This window comes from Trypanosoma brucei, chromosome 2 (assembly GCF_000002445.2).
Source record: "Trypanosoma brucei brucei TREU927 chromosome 2, complete sequence".
NCBI lineage: Eukaryota > Euglenozoa > Kinetoplastea > Trypanosomatida > Trypanosomatidae > Trypanosoma > Trypanosoma brucei.
This window is the reverse complement of record NC_005063.2, coordinates 415,720-432,466: the sequence shown is the minus strand read 5'-3', so window position 1 is coordinate 432,466 and position 16,747 is coordinate 415,720. Positions and strand designations below refer to the sequence as shown.

The 16,747-nt window shown below is 48.7% G+C and overlaps 6 protein-coding genes across 6 annotated transcripts, besides 15 other annotated features; all 6 read left to right on the top strand.

Moving 5' to 3' along the window:
- Positions 1 to 16,747: part of a sequence feature (sequence corresponds to BAC RPCI93-25N14) that runs on past both edges of the window.
- Positions 326 to 371: a sequence feature (A-rich).
- Positions 439 to 460: a microsatellite.
- Positions 510 to 644: a sequence feature (A-rich).
- Positions 880 to 902: a microsatellite.
- Positions 979 to 1,015: a microsatellite.
- Tb927.2.2240 (tRNA exportin, putative) lies at positions 1,109 to 4,768 on the top strand (the record flags this gene model as incomplete). The annotated part of the gene is made up of 1 exon (XM_946441.1): positions 1,109 to 4,768. One exon carries the CDS (start codon positions 1,109 to 1,111, stop codon positions 4,766 to 4,768), a length of 3,660 nt encoding a protein of 1,219 aa, XP_951534.1.
- Positions 3,618 to 3,651: a microsatellite.
- Positions 5,220 to 5,244: a microsatellite.
- On the top strand, positions 5,398 to 6,564 carry Tb927.2.2230 (hypothetical protein, conserved; the record flags this gene model as incomplete). The annotated part of the gene is made up of 1 exon (XM_946440.1): positions 5,398 to 6,564. The coding sequence occupies one exon, from the start codon at positions 5,398 to 5,400 to the stop codon at positions 6,562 to 6,564; it is 1,167 nt and encodes a 388-aa protein (XP_951533.1).
- Positions 6,575 to 6,603: a microsatellite.
- Tb927.2.2220 (hypothetical protein, conserved) lies at positions 7,328 to 8,269 on the top strand (the record flags this gene model as incomplete). The annotated part of the gene is made up of 1 exon (XM_946439.1): positions 7,328 to 8,269. One exon carries the CDS (start codon positions 7,328 to 7,330, stop codon positions 8,267 to 8,269), a length of 942 nt encoding a protein of 313 aa, XP_951532.1.
- Positions 8,555 to 8,577: a microsatellite.
- Positions 8,578 to 8,620: a microsatellite.
- Positions 8,831 to 11,950, top strand: Tb927.2.2210 (hypothetical protein, conserved; the record flags this gene model as incomplete). The annotated part of the gene is made up of 1 exon (XM_946438.1): positions 8,831 to 11,950. One exon carries the CDS (start codon positions 8,831 to 8,833, stop codon positions 11,948 to 11,950), a length of 3,120 nt encoding a protein of 1,039 aa, XP_951531.1.
- Positions 9,059 to 9,095: a microsatellite.
- On the top strand, positions 12,229 to 12,801 carry Tb927.2.2200 (hypothetical protein, conserved; the record flags this gene model as incomplete). Its single annotated transcript, XM_946437.1, has 1 exon — positions 12,229 to 12,801. The coding sequence occupies one exon, from the start codon at positions 12,229 to 12,231 to the stop codon at positions 12,799 to 12,801; it is 573 nt and encodes a 190-aa protein (XP_951530.1).
- Positions 12,829 to 12,852: a sequence feature (AT_rich).
- Positions 13,564 to 13,598: a microsatellite.
- On the top strand, positions 13,847 to 15,904 carry Tb927.2.2190 (histone deacetylase, putative; the record flags this gene model as incomplete). The annotated part of the gene is made up of 1 exon (XM_946436.1): positions 13,847 to 15,904. The coding sequence occupies one exon, from the start codon at positions 13,847 to 13,849 to the stop codon at positions 15,902 to 15,904; it is 2,058 nt and encodes a 685-aa protein (XP_951529.1).
- Positions 16,111 to 16,136: a microsatellite.

Genomic DNA, 16,747 nt, shown 5'->3' with positions numbered 1-16,747 from the left:
GCCTCGTCGCACCAAAAAGGAAAAAAAAACTGTTTATTACTGCTTTCGTTGCCGTTGCTGCCCTTTTCTGTGTCTGCGTTGCCTTTGTTAGTATTACGTGACTCCTTTTCATCCCTTATTCCCTGCGATGCCGCGGAATTATGTTTTTTTTTCTGATGACTGTCCGATAAACTCTTATGTTTTTTTCTCCTTTTTAATCTTTTAAAAAAAAAGAATTTCAACTCCCCCCCCTCCCCCTCTTTTTTTGCAGGCTTAATTGTGTGTATATCCTCTACAGCGACCCACACTCAGTTTTTCGTCATTCATAATATGTGCTCGGGTTGACTTCCTTTTTTCTTTTTTTTTTAATTCGCTTCTCTTTTTTTTTCTTTATTAATCGCATTGTCTCTCTGGTGCCGTTCTTCGTGAACTGTGAGCTACTAGTACTAGTGCTACTCTATCATCATCATCATCATCATCAGAACCGCATTTATGGAAAAAGAGAGTACCCGTGGAAGTTAATTATTTTATTCATTATTATTATTATATATATATTTATTTATTTATTCGTGTGTGTGTATATTTTTTTTATCTTTTATCGTATTTCTCTTTTCTATTTTTTTTCTTTCTCTCTTTCTTTTTGGTATTTGTTTTTGTTTCCATTTGCTGAAGTGTATTCTTCAACGAAGGGGGAAAGGACACCACGTCGCCCAGGGGCACCGTGGGGCTGAACCACCGGACGGAAGAGGAGTAAAGTAAAAAATAAAAAAAAAAGAGGAAACGTAGAATTTTGTAAATCTAAAATTAAGGGTTTCTCTTTTAAGGAAATATAAACAGGTATATTAAGCGCAGGACAAAAGGAAAGAAAAAGAAGAAATTAAGTATCAAGCGGCTAAAATAATATATATATATATATATATATAAAGAGGGGGACGGAAAGAGCAAGGAGCGCTCCACCTCTCTTATTGTCACATTGCACGCGTTACCTTTGGCAGTGTGTATATATATAGTTATATATATTTATATATATACATATCAGTTGGAACGGTCGTTAGTGGTTCGTGTGCCTTTAGGGTAGTCTTTTTAGGATTCTGAGCAAGCAAAAACGAAAAGAAAGGGGAAAATATAAATGTCGCAACTGAGCTCCCCTATTGTGTTCTCAATGGAGAGTTTCACGCAGGCGATGGAGCTCACCCACACGTATCAGCCTGGTGTAACGCAGCAGCAACGGCAAGAGGCAGAGCAGTATCTCATGGAACTGCGTGTCACAGCCGATGGACTTAACTTAGCATTTGGTATCATCAATAGCGAGCCGGTGCAGGACACGTGCTGTTTTTGGGCATTCAACACCATCATGCATCATCTTCCTCGCATTGCGCGTGATGTTGATGATACCAAGGCGGAGGAACTCTACAAAACACTCTTCTCATTTATCTACCGCTACTTTTTTTCATCCAACGCGCCAACCTCAGTGTCAGGTGCGTCGTTAATAGGCCTTACGGCAACTTCCTCTTCTACGGTTAACTGCACCGTTCTGAGCGGTGTTGCCACAGGCACGCGGCAACGGCAGTCTATCGACTACCTTGCGAATAAGCACGCCCAAATGATGGTGGCTGGATTGCAAGAGTTCTTCCCGTCTCGCTGGCGTTCATTCTTTGATGATGCATTTGAGCTCATCAACCGTGGCGCATCCCTTCAGCAACATATTCGCGATTCTGTAACTTTGTACATATTGCGGCTGTTTGAATATATTGATGAACGCGTCGTCTCAGTGCGCGAGCGAAGTGATAGAAGCCGCGATCAAAGAGCGCGCGACATGGAGTTAAAGGATGCCATGCGAGAACATGTCATTCCTCGTGCTACTGCATTTTGGCATGCAACGTTATGTGAGTGCCGACAGCGGGTGCCTGAACTGGCAAATATTTGCATGAGCATCGTGCAAACCTACATTGAATGGGTCGACATCTCCCTCTTCTTTACCGCGGAGTGGATCAACCTGCTGTACTTTATGCTCTCGGCAGATACCGTTCGCGGTGCTGCATGTGAGTGTCTGTGTGGGTTAGTAGAAAAGAAGCAAGTATCCGCTGCGAAGTTAGAGTCACTGCGTAAGCTCAACGTCGTGGACGCGGTACCACGAGTTGTAAGTTTAGTACCTGCACCGCCAGAGAGTGATGAAGATGTGAACTTTACAGAATCGGTGGCGAAACTGGTGCGGGAGGTGTCTATGCAGTTCCTGTCGCTTTATGAACACATCACTAGCAACCGCAACAACTACGCCAGTTGGGGTGGAGTGAGTGGCGCTCGTGGAAACCATGCGAATATGAGCCACAATAGCAGCAGCGCGGAAACAGCTACGTCTCCACCCTCACTCAGCTGTGTGAGGAGCACGGAAAGCTTAGATGCAGAAGGTGGCATCGATTGCACCAACGTGGATTGCAGGAACTTTCAGGGGCGCCAACAGCAACAACACTCATATTTCGTTCCTGATGGTCACCTGTCTGTGGAGTTCCTTGGTGAGGTTCAAGTAGCGTTAGATGTTGTTGTTCCGGAATTGTTGCGACTGCTAAGCATTCGTCACGACGTTGTTGTGGATACACTTATTCCATTCATCCAAATGTATATCAAGTCCTCTGCTCTGCGTGAGGAGCAGGCAGCACAGCTCCTTCGTGCACTTTACGACCACACGGTCATAGGAGGCGTGGCAGAGAATGAGGAACCTTTTTGGATGGATGACATCATCGACCGCCGCAAGCAGATGCACAACATAATGCGGCTGTTGTTTAGGGATCATCCTGCAGTTGTAATGCCGCATCTTCGGGAAGTCGTTGCGCGAGCCGCTAGTAGCGCCTCCGATCCAACGACCACTTCTGCTGAAGGTTTCGGTCAGACCGGAGTGATGGGGCAGGACAAGGATTTAAAGTCGCATGGAATTGATAACATTAGCAATGGGAGAGGCCTCAACTGTGAAGGGATTAGTGCGGCTGTAGGCGGCAGCAGCAATACGGCTAGCAGCCCGGAAGAGGCTGAGGCTGCACTGCGCTACTTGTATGAATTAGGTGAATCCTTTCGCATGGAGCAACTCCGGGACAGCTCCAATGAGTTTGCTCAACTCATATTCGCTGTGCTCACCTCAGAGCACCTTCCACAGCATACCTGCTCTGTTGTACACGTAAGCTATTTCGAGGTTTTGGACCGTTACTGCGTCTTTTTCACGTACCATAGGAATTACATACCACTACTTCTTCAACGACTGCTGCTTATGCCACATGGCGTTATGAACTCGAGTCCGAACGTGCGCGCCCGAATTTGTTACTTATTTGGTCACCTCGTGCAGGTGCTCAAGTCATCCTTGGTGCCACATGTGCAAGATATCATTACTGCACTTCAACGTATCCTCGCCGCTACGGAGTACCTCCTACCCAGCAACCGGCGGGATTTATACGAGGCCATTGGAATTTTACTGAGCACAGTGCCGCAGTTACCCGCTGCTGGTGCAACGGAAGGAACGGCCATGACGCTTCATGTCGTTCAAGTCGTGAGGCAAAACCTTCGGGATGCCTCCGTCGTAGGTAACATCGCTTGCGCCGAGGCGGTGGCGGACGGGATATCATTTCTCACAGCCCTGGTGAAGGGGCTCCGTGGTGGTGGTGGTGGTGGTAGTAGCGGTAGTGGCGCCGCAGTAAATAACGCAACTTATACCTCCCCTAATAAAAACAGTAGCGGCAGCGGAAGCAACGCATGTAGCGAAAGTATTAAAATTAATAATGCTACAGACGGTAATTCGGTTTCGGAATCCACCGGTGAGGCAGTGGTGGCTGAGGTATTTCATAACGTTACATCCGATGTAATGGAAGTATTCAGTACATGGCACGCGTCTCCATCCGTACGAGACCGTATAGTGCAGTACTTCACACAAATGGCTCATCTACTTCCCTTCGACTCCATGAAGGTGTATGTTCCTGTGTACACTAGCAACTGGTTGATGTGGATGGAAGCGGTACAAGAGTTGATCAAACTCCTACGGTTCCTTCTTCAGTTTATTCACCGAAGTGGCCCCTGCGTGGCAGAAATACTCTCGCAACTTATGCCGCCTCTGCTCGAGAAAGTTAGTGCCGTGGGTGAACTCTCCGCTGAGGATGATCAATCAGATATTGTGTCGGAAACCATGCGGGAACAGCGAGATGTGTATCGACAGCTATTTGCCGTCGTTCATGGTGCTGCGCAAGCACAGTGTGCGCACGTCATTCTTTTTCTCCCGTCTGTCAATCTCAATGCCTTGTTAGTTCAGCTTCTCACGGCAATTCAACTTCCTGGAGAAACGGAACTACCGAAGATTGCGCTTCAAATCATGACGAAGGTCACAGCCACCGTTGAACCATGTTGTACGAACAATGAAAGCAGCGGCGCTGGCCGCCACCCTCTTCGCAACGACTGTAGTCAAGGAAGCACTGGAGCTGCTGGTGAAGCATGGATGAAGTTCATGCTAAATGATGCTTTGCGCGTTGTATTTGCTCGGATGTTTTCCCCTACCTTCGACCTCAAGGACGCGAAGAGCCTTCTTTTCATCGGCGAGACTGGGCTCCTGCTAAAGGCACTCATGAATAAACTTGGCCCCGCAGACGCTTCACTTTCCGTGATGTTATATGAAACATTTTCACCGTTGGTGGGTGAAAGTGAAGCGACGGGCTTTATATCAGCTCTGCAACAGCAGCCGGGGCGCTTCTCAACGGAGATGAAGGTGCGCTTCTGCAATATGCTGAAGTTTGCGAGGCAACATTACGCAGCGTAGTAGCGGCGGTTGGGACTTTTTATTTGTTTTTTTTTCCTCCCGCCTTCCCGTTTAACCTAGTTGGGAGAATATGAAAATCCATACATAATGAGCAAAGCATAAGCGGCCGCATGGGAATCCGCTCTGTTAGTAGCAGCGAACGAACTTCCAGTTGTAGGTGAGATGTCGATGCCACTTTTTTTTCTTGCGGATGTGAAATGATGCCGCATTTATGACTTGTAAATTTCAACACGCTCGTACAACTTGTTGTGAGAACGACCGTTATTGAAGGGTGCGTATTTGTACACGTACAAAGAAAATTACAAAAGAAAATAAAATCATATACTTTTCTTCTGCTTACTTTCTGTTGACTGATTTACGGTTTCCTTCAAAGCCAAAAGCGCTTGAGGACCTCGTCTGTTCCGACTCTCCTCTGTCCTGGGCGCTACGAGGGTCGAAAGTGTGCTTTAAAACACACACACACACACACATACACAAAACGTATGAATTTACGCATGTGTATATGTACGTGTGTGCATATGTTTATACTTCCGTTTCGATTTACTTGTTTCGTTTGAACCTCAACAGTAAAATTATATTAAAAAAAAGGAAGAGCAGAAAAACAAGCGCTCCATTAGTAGCCCAGGAAGATGCGGCGCGGTGGTGCGAGAACCCTTCAGGACGAGAAGGTTTTGGTCCAAGAATTGGGTAGGCTTTTCCACGTGGCTCGCGCTAATGCACGAGAGCAGCGTGTAATAAAGCGAGCGGCCGCTCGGACTGAAGAAGGGAGCGCAAGTCCGAGCAAGCCCAGAACCGGCAAGGCATCCGAGAAGAAGCCCAAGAAAAAGGAGAGCAACAGCAAGAAGGGTAAGAAGGGGAAAAGCAGTAGCGATAAAAGCCGACGCACGAGGGGGCCGCGGCGCAAAACCCGCGGTGGGACAGTGTGGGTAGTGTTAAAAGGGGGTTTTACACGTGTACCCACCACCTCCATGACTGCCATTGTGGAACATAATAAAGTCTTTCGTGGGCGCCTCTCTGAACAACGGCGGTTGGCAGCTCTGGAAGCAGCGGAGGCATACGTACAGACGGCATGGCAGCAAGCGCAGGAAGCCGGTTTACTCCTGCCGGATGGCAGCGGACCGAACAGCGACGAGGGTCTTGAATACCTGCGCGAGCAATACGACGTGGCGGCAGGAATTCTTCGGCGTGAACCCGTCGGTGCGCGCCTAAAGCAGGTGGTTGAAAGCACAATTTCGAGCAGCGCTGCAGTGGGGGCGGCGGATATGACCACAGCAGTGCCAGAGACAGTGTATGACAGGGACCAATGGGCGGACATCATCACTCGTGAGAATGTCATATTGCGGCGCTTTTCCAAGTCGTTGCCGTTAGAAACAGACAACACCGAAGCTGTGCTGGCCGAGGCGGCGGAAGTCCCTTCGAAGTTTTACTTTCAGATTGCGGAGCCGCTTGCTCCTCAGGACAGCAACACTTTGGCCCTCACTCCCAACAGCAGCAGCGCAGATTTGCTCCACGGCGAGCAGGTGATTGACGTGCTTCCAACGAAGTGTATCGTTCGGATCCGTGGAAGCGGTGGAAAAAAGCACACGACGATTATTTCGACACCAAAAGGAGTAAATAGCTTCAAATCGAACTTCATGCAGCTCATCCGCAAAGAGATTAGTAATTCCAAACTACCACGGGGGGAGCATACGGTGGAGAGCAAGCAACATCATCAACGTACAGGTAGTGGAAGTGGGACTTCCGATAATGCGAGCCGTGGCCAGCCGAAGAGGCACAACAACCGACGACGTAAATAACTGAAGCATAAAAAGAAAAGAAAAGAAAAGAAAAAAGAAAGACGGGGTGGTAAGGTAGATATTGAAGGGTAAAGAAATGGTGAGGAGGGGACTAGCATCCTTCAGATTGAGCTCTGTGTTTTTTTTTGTTTTCTTTTTCTCTTACACTCTTTCACTCTTTCTGATTTTTTTTCTGCTTGAGTTGGTGTGCGGCAATGTGACTACGTATTGGTAGGTTGCCATGTCACTCGGAGTTGAGGTGAGTTGTTGCAGGGAATTTATATTCCCTTGTCTTTCGTATAACAAATTTCTATAAAGAATTGACCCAGTCGCGACTAAGTAGTGTAACATCTCTAAAACCTCTAGGAGGAATAACAGAAAAGAAGAAAAGAAAAAAAGAAAAGGAAGGCGGGCATCGTGTATAAGCTCCTCATCCGACAGAAAGCTAAATGAAAAGAAAAAGTGGAATGGCTTCAACTGCGATTGAGATGCTTTTGTAGCCTTTTACTCAACCCTGCGCAAAAGTTAAGACAAGACAAAAACCTTGCAGTGCCTCTGCCCCGATGCACAATGATGCGGGTCATTCCGATAAGGCATCTCTCTCTTTTTCCCCTATTTTGCTTGAGCCCTGCCTTGTGGTTCTCAACTGCTGTTCTCTTTTTCTTCTTCACGCCACACTTAATGACATTTATAGATGGTGGTTGATTTGAAGCCAAAATTATTCACAGAGGAAGACTGAAAGGTTTGAAAATATTTGCCTACTGAGGCAGCACTGCATTTCATTATGCATTCACATCTACAAAACACGTTTAGACGTACAGTGCAGCTAGCGGTCAAATACCGAGCTGTCAGCAAATGCCGTCGCATACATACAGGGCCCATTCCTCAGTCCATGTTGTGGCTCGCGGGCGCTCGGGAAAGGCATATAAAACGTGGAGCCGACACTTCTTCGCTTACTAATGATGTCTGCCACACGCCACAGGGGAGCGAATGTGCTCGGCAGCAGCAGCAGCAGCGAGAACAACATCACAAAAGGCTTCCGTGTGCGAAAGGAAGTGGCCCCCCAACATTAGCAGATGTCCCTCCTCTCGTATTGGATCCGCCCTTCACACCAGTTGGCGGAGAAACCGCAGTTATGGAAAGACTTCATCGAATGCCAGTGAATGGTACGGATGCCGAACGATATGTTGTTTCATATAATTGCAGGGAGTGCAGTTCCACGCTGTTTAGCAGCAATGACTTCACAGTAGCCAGCACTCTCGGGTCACATAAAGATGGTTGGCCGTGCTTTACCGCGCCGGCAAGTGCAAAAGCGCTTCAGCTGCGTGGACTCCTACAGCGCAGTGCCGTGGGCCGTGGTAGGGGCGCGATGGCAGCCGACTCCAACCGTGGGGATCTCAGTTCTTCAAGGGAATTTATTTCGTCACCGCTTACGGCAACACTTGCAGCGCGAGGGCTTCCCATTGAGGGGGAAATGACCCGCACGACACGCAGCGGTCGGTGTGAACTGTTGAAGCCGAAGACATGGCGAGAGACGTGTTTGAGGGATGTGAACAAACGCAGCGATCCGGCGCTTCTAGAGGGATGTTGCTCCACTTGTGGGAACGCTGTCTGCCGTGTCGTGACAACTCGGGGCGGGGCAGTGAAGTATGTCGTAAACCCAACTGCCGTTACGGCTGAGCTGATTGGGGAAGAAGAGGAACCGCTCTCTCGGCAGCGAAACTAAAAGCATGTGATACACTCGGTTCGCCATTATCATTATTATTTTCTGCGGTTTGTCGTCGTTTTGATCCTTCTTTATAGAAGTGCATCTATGCAGTCAGAGGGTGGGGTTGACCCTCCTTTTCACTACCAAAGTAATTGACTTCCTTTTTTCGCAGGCTTGCAAAACCGGCAATCATTTGAATAGGGTGTGCCGCACTGAACGATGGGTTAAGAGATACGGCAAGCAACAGGAGACGAAGGGAAGTTAACATGAAGGTAACTACTCTTCAGTTCATTTTCACATAACATATATATATATATATATATATATGTGTGTGTATGTGTGTGTGTGTGTGTGTGTGTGTGTGTGCGTCGCGGACACTATTTGCTAGCGTGCATCGACGTCACATCGAAGCAAAGGTACGGTGATTAGAGGACATGTGCGTGAGGATATGTGTGATAGCTCGGATGCACAAAAGCCAGTGTTTTTTTTTTACTCTTCTTTCTTTCTGGTGGTTTTTTCCATGCAGTGAAGAGTTAAAGTTGAAGGTTAGAGAGGGTCGCAGCGGTATCGGCCTGTGCTATGTGGAGGAGGCACTGCTGTACGTCACGGCGTGTGCGCTTCCCAGTGACAGCAACACATACCGGGGCCCTTTCTGTTGGTATGGTCACATTTATGTTTAGCCAAACTGAGAATCTGCACGAGCCGGCGGCAGCTGGTAGTCGACACAACAGGCACCAGCATAACTATCCCAAACAAGCACTCTTCAAGCAACTCCTAAGAGACGTGCGTGGAGGTGATGTTAGCCGAAACAATAATATCAATAATAATAATAATAACAATGATATGGGAGGTGTGGTTTTCCCAATAGACCAGCCGGTCACAGCAAATATCTCCCTGCTGGAACAATTAGGCGTTATGGATCTCATGGAGCAGCGCACGCAGCAGTTGCCTACGGCTTGTGGCTCCTCCACGTGTGACGCACATGTTGTATGTTCTTCAATTGCCTCAACGACGTTGCCGCCTGCTTCGTCCGCCTTAGAACCGGAAGCACTTCGCTATAACTTTTCAACTTTTACTGAGGCCTGCCGGGCTGGCGTAGCTTGCCACATACCTCCTGTGACTGTGCTGCGGAAGGTTCTTGATGCCGTTTCCAGCGCCGGGAATAAGTTGGGTGAGATGGTTGTCCCCTCGGCGGCAGCCACCATTTTATTAAAAAATGCGGCTGAGCGAATTCAATGGAAGGCCTCCAAGCTTCAAAAGTTTTTGGATAGGCGTGAAGCACATCAGGAGCAGCAGAAGCAAAAGGCTAGTGGTGACAAGGCTAAAGAAACTTATACCAGTGGGTGGGAACCATTCAGCGACCGGGGCGAGATGGGACGGCTGCAGTGGGCGCTTGGCGAAGAAAAGCATCGCGCTTATGAGCTAATGGATATGCTCCCGCTCCACCACTCAGTTGGCAATCACCGACAACAACTTCAAGATTCGTACGAAATGATGAGCGAGTTGCGCGCCAGACTGCAACTGGTGAGTGTCCTTCAAGATGGCGTGTTGGCTGTTGATGTGCTTAACAAGCTGCTTCCGTTCTATGCTGAACAGCAAGGTAGGGCGAAGCAATACACAGGAGGTGGTAGTGGCAATGATACCGGGGTTGACTACAAAAAACGTGTTTGTGATTTGGGAAATGACGTGGGTTTGGCGATTTTGGCGTTCCGGACCAGCGGTGACTTTACCTCGGCCTGCAGACTGTTTGAAGAGTTTAATGCGATGGCGGAAGAGTGTTCCCAAACTATGGACCAAAGTTCCGCTAACGAAAATAATAGTATCTTAAACGGTGACGAGATGTGCGGTGCAGCTACTGAGGGTTGCAGTGGAACTGACGTCAGGAATAATGATCCTATCGAATCAAGTGATGCTGGTGACCACACGGTGATAACTTTAGCCGCTACTAAGTTAAAACTATTAGTTGCGCTCTCCCAGTGTGTGGGTGCCAATGCAGCACATTATGCCTTTGTGCAAAATAATGTGCTGCTCCTCACTTCGCAAACCGATGTTGGTTACTTCCGAGATACATGGTGTACTGTACGTGAGGCAGCTTGTGCCGCCTTGAATGCTTTGGCTCGTGCTGCAATGGACCCCATTGCTAAGATGGAAGCTGCGCACATGTTTTTCTCGCGGGTGCAACAGTCATCAGCAGCAGAAGTGTGCACCTCTTCCAGTCTGACAGCTGCTCTGCTGAGCGTTGCGAGCTCTGCTCGCAACGCTCCCGTGGCGGTCCTGCTCTACAATCAGTTAGCCGCTCCGAATGTTCGATTAGCTGAGGTTTCGGAGAATTCAGCAGCATTACTGTTATCAGAGCAGTGTGCCCTACATGACGCGGCCCGCTACTTTAGTCTTTCTCAGTTGGATCCACTCGTTATGCCCTCCTGTGTAGTGCAGTTGCTCGCCGCTAAGCTCATGCTGCAACAGTGCGACTCTGAGGTTATTTACACTGTCCTGGATCTCATTAAGCCACAGCGGGAAGTAGAACCACAGTGCACATTTTTTCTCCGTCTGCTTGCGTTCTACCGTGACTTGCAGCGATGCAGCAGAGGTTGGAGTGGGGAGGAAAACTTTGCTCACGCCCGTAACGTCGTTGAGGCGTGGCGCGCCGAGCTGCGGGGAGCGGGTGTGAGCACGGCTGCACTCACAACACTGCGGCTGTTGCGCCACATAAGACAGCGGATTAAATCTATAATGAAAGAGGCAGAAATGAAGCCTGAGGAAAAGCTGGTAAGTCTACCGGAAACTACCGGGGAGGGTGATAAGCTGTTACAATGTTTGGATGGCATGTTGACCCAATTTTCGCTTGGCTGGCTGCGTCACCGTGCTGCTACGAATCGCACGCCTCGTTTCCACCTCGGGGTTGAACAACTGAAGCGTGTAATTAGTGCAGAACAGAACAGCGTTACCATAAGGACAGTGAACCGTCAGCGTGGTTCGAATGCATCACAACCTGACGGCGCCGGTATTATCCCCTTACTTCCAATTGTCTATGAAACCACAATCGGTGCAGCGAAGAGCCGATCCATAGCACGTGGGGCTTTTAGTACTCTCTATGCTGTGGCGGTAGAGGGAGGCAGCATCAGAGGTGGGGATGCGGTGGTGCTCGGTTTCAGCGATTACGTCCAGTTGTGTATCCTTGAGGATGCAGGCATGATGAGTAGCGTTTGTTATTCGGAAGGTAATGAGAATGGGGATGGGTCCAGCGTGGCATCCAGCAGCAACGAGCGTGAGTTTAAGTTTAGTCTTGATAGTTTTAACAGTTGTATTCCTCTAATTTATGTTACCGATGCCCTTGGTGAACTGATGCTGCAAGGAGAGGACGGATCGGTGACGTCGGCAGTGCAGCCAAATATTGACATCAGCAACTTTCCGTTAGATACTCCGGTGCACCACCTTGTCTTACAGGGGGATGAAGTAGAAAATTGGTTGTCACAGTGGTTGACGGAAACGCACGCTTTCTCACATGGTGTTCAAGGCGTCTTTGAGAAGCAAATGGACCTGATGCTTCGTACTGAAAGTGTTGGCATTGGTGCAACACATGAAGTTGAGGGTGAGGGGGCCAAAATGGAAGGACGGGGGAATGACGGTGAAAAAAATGAAGAGAGATCCCGAACATTACCTTCCTTCGTAACCACGGCAACGGTGGCCATGCCGTAACCCTTAGGAGAGATGCCAAAAAGCTCCTGCACACAATTTTTTTTTTCAAGCTCGTGTTTTGACCGCTTAAGTCCCGTTTTTTCTTTCCCCCCCCCCCTGTCGGGAAAGCCACTGGAAGGAAGGGAAGGGAAGGGGAAGTGCGGACCACTTCATATATTTTTTTTTTCAGTGCGTCTCAGTACCTGATAAAATACGGCCCATCTTCCCCCACTAACTTTCAGAGTTTTGAAGTTTATATTTGTTTATTTATTTGTAGAGGGGCAACGCGCATATAATAAATGCCTGCCCCCAGTTTAGCGACACGACATTTTACCTTCACCCATGAAGTGCCGGCGGATGATGTTTTTGAATTGGAAGAAAATGCCCCGCGTCGCGTTCCCATCGCTTGTGTGACACTTCAGATGGTTTCGTTCAACCGTCGTTGTTTTTGGTTTCACATTGCCATGACCCGTGAGGGATTCAGCGCTCCACCACCACCATTTGGGGCCTGCGCCGTGTCTTTTAGTGGAGTTTCAGGCGACAGTGCCGCTACAACACTCGTTGACGATACGGCTCTTCCACAGCTTGGTTTTAAAGAAGCACAACATGAAGTAGGCGTTGGGGCTCCCAATCCACAGGCGGTGTTTGCAGATTCCCTCGCGCGTCGGCTCTCGAGGAGGCTGGAGCGAGAGTTTACTTCAGGTGTTGCCGTTTATGTGGCATGTGGAATTATAGGAGAAAATCAATCGGATCTGTTGGGTACACCTGCAGGTTATGGATCTGAAGTGACGAGGCGATTTGGAGCGGAGGTGTTCAAACATGCGATGGATCTGATATGCGAAGAGGGACTGGGAAAAGCCACAGCAGCCTGAAATGTCAAATGTTGTATGACCGCCACGATTTTATTATTATTTTTTTTTTTTGGGGGGGGAGGAGGAGAAGCGACTCTGGGTGGTGAGAAATTTGGTTTTTTTCTGTGCATTACCCGTCCTCTTTTCCTTCACTCGTCCAACGAGACGAAAGTACACTGAGGTGCAATAGCGTGCATTTTGTCTTTGCCTTTCCGTCTAAGACCATTTAAGTATCGCGCAGCACATGCGGATGTTTGGGTAGGAGGACTACATTTGTGTCAAACCTTTGAAGAGAGGGGGATGCGGGAGGCCTTCGGATATCTTCAGCCTCAGTAAAGCTTTTAACAATTCGACACCAGCAGGGCGGGGGTGGGAAACAGAGAAAAAAGAAAAAAGAAAAAAAAGAGGTTAACACCAAACAAACACCAAACACACACACATACCCATGAATGCCATGGCGTAGACCTGCACTACTGCCGGTTTTGGTTGCGAGTTGTTGCCCTTTTTTTGGTGTCTTTCCTTCCTTTTAGTGTACGTGTCTTGGTTGGTGGATGGTGCTGGCGTCGTGACAGTTTTGTGACGTTGCCTGCCATATTGTGGGGGTTGCGGGGGAATAAGGGGAAATTAAAAATGAAAAAAAGAAAGAAAAGGGAAGTTGGTAAAGGGGAAAAAATGGATTAGGAAAATGTCGACTGTGTTTATGTGGCGTCCCCGGGTGGATCACCCTTCCAATTAGGCGCCTCTCCATTCTTGGTTTTTCATGAACACACGCACACAAAAAACAAAAGAAGAGAAGGGAAGGGAAAGGAAAGGAAAGGGGACGTAGCGCATATCGCCATCACGACCACGTGCACCACCGGCAGTGAAGTCTTCTACTCGTCGTGACAAGGATAATAATTAAAGTGAAACCAAAAGGGGGGAAGCGGCTCAAAGGCGAAAGCATTCTTTCAGCATCTCATCCCCCACGACGCACCACGTGGTTACTGGTTGGGCCAATAACCACGTGGTATTGCTCTCCATACCGCCTGCGCTGCAGTTTCGTTCCATTTGTTGAACCGCAACCGCAATGGGCAAAGAAACGCGTGAAGCAGAAAGTGTGGAGAACGATGACAAGCGGGTGAACAAAAAGGTTAAAAAAGAAACTTCATCATCTTCCGTCGCGACCAGGAAAGAAGGTGGTGAGCCGCATCATGATGAAGAAATGTCACATCCAAATTTCCGGCGCTGCACGGACCGTCTTGAAACTTATATTCACAATTGGATGGGTCAAGCACACGGAGTGCCTTCGGTGCTGCCCACAGCACTTCCACCCATCGATCCCCTCCCAACAATCCTCGATATGATGATTCCGGAGGTAAACGAAACCTCAATTACACTGACAACTATGACCCCCACTCTGGACATCACCGCAATTGAAGCTGAAGGTACAGGTGTCGCTTATGATGAAGTTACGCTTTTACATGCCTCTACCGATCCGGGAGACTACGAACGCCCCGGAAGACTCCAACGAACATTAGATCACCTCGAGGTGATTGGGCTTCTCGAATGCTGCCGTCGTTTGCATCACCGCTCCGCTCGCACAAGGGAATTGCGCCTTGTGCACTCGACTGAGCACATTGATAGTGTAGACCAACTAGAGGTTGCTACGCTGCTACGCAAGCCTGGAGAGAGCTGCAATGTGGGCGAGGACCTCTACGCAAATGAAAATACATCTAGAGCGGCGCGTGCTGCGGCCGGTTGCGCAATAGCGGCTGCTCTGAGTGTCGTCCGCGGTGAGGTGCGCAATTCATTTGCATTGATTCGCCCACCAGGTCACCATGCGGGACGTGACAGGGCGTCAGGATTTTGTTTCTTCAACAATGTTGCAGTTGCCGTGCGTGCGGCCCAGCGGGAACTAAAGAAGTTGCAAGAAGGTGGTAACGCCGCACCTTCTCCCCGTAGCTCCGGTGGCCCTTGTGAACCTGCTTCAACCGCAGCAGAGCCGCGTGTACTTGTGATTGATTGGGATGTTCATCATTGCGATGGTACCGAAAACATATTTTACGAAGATCCCTCAGTTGTAGTTGTGTCTATTCACCAACATGGTTCGAAACGGGGGCATATCTTGCGGAAGAACCCCACTGTAGTGGACAACATCGTGGAATTAGATGACTTGGCCGCGTTGATGGACCCAATTGAGGATGTGAAACCGGAGCTCTGCGGTGGTGACGACAGCGTGAGGAATAAGGAAACTGATCAGGAAGTAGCGGAAGGTTTAGCTTGTGGTACGGTGCCGAATGAAAGGTCTCCCGTGAAGGAGGAGGAATCAACTGGCGGTGAGTGTAAACACGAGTCACCACAGGATGATGAAGAAAAAAAAGAGTCGTCGTGTAGGAGACAGCGCAAACCTGTGGACTACAACAAACTGGCGGAGGAAATGGCGAATCAGGACGACGAGTTGGCTCGAATTTTCGGCGTTAACGCAGAGGAGCTTGCGAGATTCCCCGAATCAGGTAGTAGCGGTAGTGAAAGCGACTCGTCAACATCGTCTGAGTCACAGGAAAGGGCGGGAAAACTCTCTGGTGACTCAGAGGGGTATTCTTATTCTGATGAGGATTCTTCAAACGAACCGAGACCATTTTATCCTTCCACGGGGCATATGGATCGCGTTGGGGGCGATGCCAACCCAGAAGCGAAGGGAAAGAACATAAATATACCATGGCCTACCCATAACATGGGAGACTTGGAGTATCTGCAAGTTGTCCTAGACGTGGTACTACCGGTGATGCGGGAGTTTGAACCAGAGGTTGTGTTTGTGAGCTGCGGTTTCGATTCTGCTGCTAGGGATCTCCTTGGCTCCATGCAAGTAACACCTTCTGGTTATTATCTGCTTGTGAAAGCCCTCGCTGCTGTGTGCCCCAAACTTGTTGTAGTGCTTGAGGGAGGATATAACTTGTCAAATGTGGCGCGGTGCTCGGAAGCGGTAATGCGGGCCCTGCTGGAAAGCAACGGATCGCGGTCGAAGCTGCCGAGGAGTCGAATGTTGTGGTGTCAAGCTGAGGAATTGGTGCAACAAGTGCGAGAAACGCACGGTGGATATTGGCAGTGCCTCAATCCCAATTCTTTTGACCATATGTGCAAGTAAGGGAAATTACCTCGGCGGGAATTGAAGGTGACGAAAAAAAAAAAGAAAGGAGGTTTAGAAGCAGGTGTACAAACGAATGCAAAGGCAAACAAACACGTGATGGACGAAAATGGGGCGGTGAATTTCAAAAGGGAGATGATACAAGCCGCAATACATAATGAATAAATGTTGGGAAACCTCGGCAGATGATTTGTATGGGCTGAAGGTGAATCAATGAATGAATGAATGAATGGGGTTGGCTATGCGATGAAAAGGATGAAATGAGGGCGCGCTCCGGACTGGGGAAATGATTTCGGAAACTTTTTGTCCTTTGGTGTCGCCGTTCATTTGTTCGTTTGAAAAGGGGCCGCATTACAGCCGGAAAAATAGAACTGAGACATCGACTTGTGTTTGCGAGGCTGACGGAGGGAGTAAATATGAGTAAGCTTACTTTATATGGGAGCGGTGTGGTTAAAGAAGTTGTGTGTGTGTGTGTGTGGACATTCTTTAAACGCTGCAAATGATTGCTGGCTGCGGGCGGTGCAAAGTCAAAAAATAAATAAATAAAAGAGGGAGGTGAGCTGCGTTACACGTGCAGATCCCGGGCAGGGTCATAGTCGGGTTTGTTCACTTCGAATCCATCCACTTTTGTTGTTGTTGTCGTTTTACTTTTCCCAGCACCCCTTCATATTTGAAAATAACTTATCTGCTGCGGTACCCAAATCCCCTTTCCGTTGTTTGGTTTCAACTTCCACGGTTCCTCCAGCGTAAATATGGCCTCTAGCATTTTTTTCAACCTCTGCAGGCAGAATGTTATCAGTGTCTTTGCGGTTGCATGAATCGTAAAAATCGGGGCGGTGTTGT